We start from the raw sequence: 6232 nt of genomic DNA, 5'->3' as shown, positions 1-6232 counted from the left end.
CAAGATTATTGGGCATTCTTGGAGCAAATGTCGGTCACATAAAAGAGAAAGCTCAAACCGCAATAAGAGCAAGGCCGGCTATTACAAGACCACAAGTGCATGTGGTTAAAAATGAAGTACCTCAAGTTTCTAATTAAGTGTATGATGTATGCACGAGTTGTAACGGGTTGGGACATGCTAGTGATATGTGTCCAGGTGTGGAAGGGCAAGCTGAAGAGGTAAATGCCATTCAAGGTCAAGGAGGTGGTAATCGGAATTATAACATGAACTCAAACACTTACCATCCCGGGTTGAGAAATCATCCAAATTTCTGTTATGGAAATCAATCAACTCAACTCAACTCAATCCTAATTTCCAAGGGACTTCTCAAACTCACTTTCTTCCTCGTCAACAATACTTCAATCAAAGAAATGTTCAAAGTGGGAATAACCAAGGAAATCAAGGTCAATTTCAGTAATCGAGTGGGAACCAAAGTGGGTCTTCGGGTCAAAGTTCATCAAGTGGGAATGAAGTGATGGACATGTTAAAGATGATGCAGCAAGAGATGCAGAAAAGGAATCAGTTGGATGAAGCTCGTGTACAAAAGGATGAAATTCGTGACAAGGTCATTCAATCATTGACAACTCAAATGGGCCAACTTGCAACCGATGTATCCAATTTGAAGAAGAACAAAGGTGAACTCCCGAGTGACACCAAGGAGAACCCTACTCATACTACTTCTTGCAATGTGCGGGTTAATCAGGTAAGTGTTCTAAGAAGTGGTAAGGAGTTTAAAATCAATACCACACCGGAATTAGTTGAAGGTGTGGTAGAGGATGTGACAGGGGTAGAAAGTGAAGATGAACAATCTTCACCCATTCAACCCCTTAAACCATCCACGTTTTCAAACAAAGATTTGGGTCAAAATGAACTTTTAAATGATAAAAGAAAGGAAGTGGAAGAGGTTCCAATTCCATTTCCTTCGGCTTTGATTGATCCAGGTAAGAAAAACGTTGATTTTAAAACGGGATCCTCAAAAGGAGGAGATGTGGGAAAAAATAGGTTAAAGTCAATCTTCTTTTACTTGAGGCAATAAAACAAGTACCCGCGTACGCAAAGTTTTTAGAAGAATTGTGCACTCAGAAAAGACAACAAAAAGTTCCTAAACGAGTTGATTTAACTGATCGAGTGAGTGCAATTCTTAAAGGTGACCTCCCACCTAAGCTTCAAGACCCGAGAGCGCCCTTAATTAACATTCAAGTGGGTGACTTTCAAATGTCACGGGCGCTATTGGATCTTGGAGTGGGTGTGAGTATCCTACCAGGGGGTTTGTTTAACCAATATGATTTTGGTCCACTTAAACGAGTTGAGACCACAGTTGTATTGGCTGATTTGTCTCATAAACTCCCTCGGGGGATCGTGTGGGATGTTATTGTAAAAGTAGAGGAATTTATTATCCTGTTGACTTTTTGGTTTTGGATTACTCGTCGATTGACCCAACACAACAAAAAAACGCTATATTGGGTCGGCCATTTTTAAACACTGCTCATGCTATTATTGATTGCCGGTATGGTACAATTGATATGGCCTTTGGAAATAGAAAAATGCGTTTAAATGTGTTTGCTAATAATTCTAATTCATTGGCTAGTGAAGAATGTTTTATGGCAGATATTATAGACGGGTGTGTACCACATGAGTATGAGGAAGGTATGTTGGATATTTGTGTTTGTGATGATTCTAAACAGGTTCACATTTGTGCATTGGAGTTAGAGGAAAGGAAGCAAGATGCATTGGCATTGCAAGAAGGAAGACCACCATGTACTCATCAGGTTGAAAGTCTACCAACATAAATCAATTCAGATACTAAACCTTCACTGATTTGTCCTCCCAATGTGGAATTGAAATAATTGCCAAGTCATCTTAAGTATGCGTTTTTGGGAGAAGGTGAGACGTTGCCGGTTATCATTGCCTCTAATTTGGATGAGGCACAAGATGAAGGGTTGTTGAAAGTTTTGAAAGCTCACAAGGCAGAGATTGGGTGGACTATAGCTGATTTGAAAGGTATTAGTCCATCTATAGTCATGCACAAAATCATCACCACTGATGATGCAAAGCCTACTCAGAAAACTCAAAGGAGGTTGAATCCCAACTTGAGAGAGGTGGTGAAAAAGGAAGTCATCAAGTGGTTAGATGCGGGAATTATCTATCCTATTTCAGACAGTGCATGGGTAAGTCCAACACAGGTAGTCCCAAAGAAAGCCGGCATCCAGGTAATTAAAGACGAAAGTGGTGAACAAATCTCCACCCGACCGGTCACCGGGTGGCGAGTGTGCATCGATTATAGGAAGTTAAATGCGGCTACAAAAGACCATTTTCCATTACCTTTTATTGACCAAATTATTGAAAAATTGTCGGGTCTAAAATTTTATTGTTTTTTTGGATGGGTACTCGTGATATAATCAAATTGCAATTCACCCGGATGACCAACACAAAACCACGTTCACATGTCCATATGGTACTTTTGCCTTTAGGTGGATGCCATTTGGATTGTGTAATGCCCCGGCCACGTTTCAACGATATATGATGAGTATTTTCTTGGACATGGTTGGGGATTCACTTGATGTATTTATGGATGACTTTTCTACTTTTGGGTCAACTTTTGAAAGATGTCTTGATGAATTGGAAAAGGTTTTAAAACGTTATGTCGAGTCTAATTTGGTTTTAAGTTGGGAGAAAAGTCATTTCATGGTACAAGAGGGTATAGTGTTGGGTCATGTAGTTTCAAGTCGGGGAATGGAGGTGGATAAAGCAAAAATTAAGGTTATTTCTTCATTACCACCACCGAAAAATGTAAAAGGGGTAAGGTCGTTTTTGGGGCATGCCGGGTTTTACCAGCGGTTTATTAAAGGTTTTAGTGTGATTACTAAACCTTTATGCAATTTGTTGCTTAAAGATGTTGCATTTGATTTTACTAATGAGTGTTCGTACGCGTTTGATGTTTTGAAGGAAAAATTAGTGCAAGCACCGATTTTGCAACCGCCGGATTGGACGAAGACGTTTGAGATTATGTGTGATGCTAGTGACACCAAGATTGGAGCAGTATTGGGTCAAAGAATTGATAAGAAGACGGTGGTGATTTACTATGCAAGCAAAACGTTATCCAAGGCACAATTGAACTCCACCACTACCGAAAAAGAATTACTTGCAATGGTGTACGCCTTGGATAAGTTTGGTCATCATATGGGGAAGTAAGGTTGTGGTCTATTCAGATCATAGTGCGGTTCGTTACCTCAAGGAGAAGAAAGATGCAAAGCCCCGGTTGATTCGTTGGGTCTTATTGTTACAAGAGTTTGATTTGGAGATCCGAGATATAAAGGGGTGTGAAAATGTGGTGGCGGACCACTTATCGAGGATTCCTTTGGAAGGTGTTGATGATAGACATGAAATCAATGAGAGATTTCCGGATGAACAGTTGTTAGCCATTTCCACTACACCATGGTATGCTCATTTTGTCAATTATCGGGCCACGTGTGAGATGTCGAAACATTGGGCCAAGAAAAGGTGGCAAAAATTTCTATCCCAAGTCAAGCAATATATTTGGGATGATCCCGATTTGTTCAAAATTGGTGCCGATCAAATCATTAGGCGTTGCATTCCCGAATCGGAAGTTCAAGGGATTTTGGCACATGCTCATTGTAAGGCCTCGAACCCGGGGAACCCCACAATTGGTATTTATTCAAAACACTCGTAAAAATATTTAAACTTAAAAACAATTCATTTCATTAAAATAACCATCTCAGAGTATATTTCAGCGGAAAACATAAATAATAAAATAAGTTCCCAAAATTCCGGGAATATTGCCCAAAACCAATTCAATTATATTTATAAAACTTTTTAAATTAAAATGTTCAAAAATAAAATATTCCATCCACGTATGCCCTTCACCGTCCAAGTAGCTTCGTGCACGTTCAAGCGATAAGGCATCCTCTTCCTAACCTGAAACTCACACTAACATGCACACAAAGTCAGCTTGAGCTGAGTGAGTTCAAATTTTGAATAAATAACATCAATAAATAATAATCATGATAGTCATTCCAAAAGTTTTAAAGTAAAAAAGAATACATTAGTTAAACCATCATCATTGATAAATAATCATTTCATACATATATATATATATACATACATATATATATATATATAAACATCCGTATAAGTACATCCCTATATATATATATAAATATATATATAACATCCAAGTAATAACATCAGGGTCGAGCAAACGTACAACCCAAACACGTAACATCAGGTTCGAGCAAACGTACAACCTAAACACGTAACATCAGGGTCGAGCAAACGTACAACCCAAACATGTAACATCTCATCAACGCATGCAAACACAAAGTAGGCATACGTAACATCAGTAGTCGAAACGACTACAATATCGCCAAATATATGCCATACAATAATATATATATATATATACATACTATAACATCCCAAGGCCAACTATATACTAGCAAGCCTATATAAAATAGTTTAAACGTTTCATCAGGAAAAATCGTTTAGGTGTGCATGCTAGCCCAAAACTTAAAAGAGTAAAAAGGGGCATCATGAACTCACCTGACACAAGACGCGAATTCACCACGAGCTAGAGAATCCCTAAGAAATTCCAAAACTCAAACACCTGTCGGTTTACATTCAATCAATACTAATGACATCAAGATGACTCGTTTATCCTACGAGACGTTCTAACATGGTTCGAGTAACCTAAACCCTCGACCTCATCAAACTTAATCACAACAGCCCCTGAGGTCTCAGAGTCACTAAAACGACCCTTAGGTACTCCCGGGAATAAAGAATTCCCAATTTGCCCCCTAGGAGCACTAGGTGACACTAACGCGCAAGTTTAGGAGTTGTTTAGGCTGTTAAAATCCAAATCAGCCCCGTGTGGACCCATTATGATAAAATCACAGCCAAAAAGTCCACACGACGCCACACGAGTCAAATGGGTTGGTAACCCGCAAGTACCACGCACCAACTATTCAATAAACACAATTGCGCGTTGTACCGACCCGTTGGAGTAACCGATATCCAATTCAGCCCCATAACTTATAAAAATGAATTTTGAACAGCCCGTACATCAAACCGAGTGTCCCCGAGCTGAATTGGTCGTTAATCACTTCAACTCTCGCGTTAAACGCACCAAACTACAATTCTAGCCAACCGAACACTAACAATCAAGCTACAACTAGTTGACCAATCTAACGAACACCAATGAACACGATACTTAAGTATGTTATACTAGACACACCTAGGAAGATTTCGGTGCAAAAACCCACTTCAAACAGCCTTGAGAAGAACATAATTGAACATCCACCGGTTAACCCTAAAACGAACCTATCGATCAATAACAAGTAAAACATATAGATTTTAGCATGCGAAGATACATTTAATTACATAGGATAACCTTTGAAATAAATTATTAAATTTTTACCAGACTTTAATAAAAGCCTTAGGTTTATAAAAATATTTTTATTATATTTTTATAGTGGACTCAAAAATTATAAAAATTCCTCCAACACAGCATGGTACGTGCAGCTATTTCAGTGCGCAACAAAATAGTTTTATTTTTATAAAATTAATTACCAAACCAAATTAAACTATTCCAATTGGGTTTGGTTCCTAATTAAAAATACTAACTTTCAGAAGTGGAACCAAAAAATTTGGACTTGTCGAAAAAGAGTTATGATGTCTGGAAGACAGACCAGAATCAGTCATCCCGAATCAGCTTTGACACTCGATCTTATAAAATCATAAAAACCATTCAAATCTCGTCCAAAAATTACATATTATACCTTTCTGGAAACTAGACTCAAAGTAGAACATCATGGAAACATAAATAGATCAAAAAAAATGGCTTATCATCGCGTTACAGACCCTATAATATACGTATACGAATCTGTCAGCAAACTGTTATCATCAAAACTCAATCCTAACGTGTTCGATTAAGGGTTTAATGGTGAAAAAGACTTGTATGGACGTTAGACTAACCTTTAATTTATGTTTTACACTCACGACTTGGACGGAAAAAGAAAAATAGCAGGGTTTGGGGCTGATGGAGGCAGCCGATCGGACATATGAGGGAGGGGTTAGGGTTTTTTTTGTTTATGATATAAAAATCTTACACTATAGCCCCTCCAAATGGAAATAAGTAGCAACTTGGTGAAAAAGTTGATTAGTTTAACTTACAGGA

The 6232-nt window shown here is 38.3% G+C and overlaps 1 protein-coding gene across 1 annotated transcript; it reads left to right on the top strand.

The window, feature by feature from the left end:
• Positions 1-514: 514 nt before the first annotated feature.
• LOC143620459 (uncharacterized) lies at positions 515-3231 on the top strand. The gene is made up of 5 exons (XM_077092155.1): positions 515-742; positions 1069-1413; positions 1725-1808; positions 1905-2249; positions 2875-3231. The coding sequence occupies exons 1-5, from the start codon at positions 515-517 to the stop codon at positions 3229-3231; spliced, it is 1359 nt and encodes a 452-aa protein (XP_076948270.1).
• The last annotated feature ends 3001 nt before the right edge of the window (positions 3232-6232 follow it).

Source organism: Bidens hawaiensis, unplaced genomic scaffold, assembly GCF_021521415.1.
Source record: "Bidens hawaiensis isolate Kalapana, Puna unplaced genomic scaffold, B.hawaiensis_p1.1 tig00002572_1, whole genome shotgun sequence".
In the NCBI taxonomy this organism is placed as follows: Eukaryota; Viridiplantae; Streptophyta; class Magnoliopsida; order Asterales; family Asteraceae; genus Bidens; species Bidens hawaiensis.
Note: the sequence above shows the minus strand (reverse complement) of the source record. Positions and strands in the feature narration are given on the sequence as shown.

What these genes read in the sequence shown, in the direction of transcription:
- LOC143620459 (XM_077092155.1), top strand. Translation starts at nt 515, where the DNA reads ATGGACATGTTAAAGATGATGCAGCAAGAGATGCAGAAAAGGAATCAG. An exon ending in GCAATGTGCGGGTTAATCAG is followed by an intron (nt 743 to 1,068) that starts GTAAGTGTTCTA and finishes CTTTTACTTGAG; the next exon opens with GCAATAAAACAAGTACCCGC. An exon ending in GACCACCATGTACTCATCAG is followed by an intron (nt 1,809 to 1,904) that starts GTTGAAAGTCTA and finishes AGTCATCTTAAG; the next exon opens with TATGCGTTTTTGGGAGAAGG.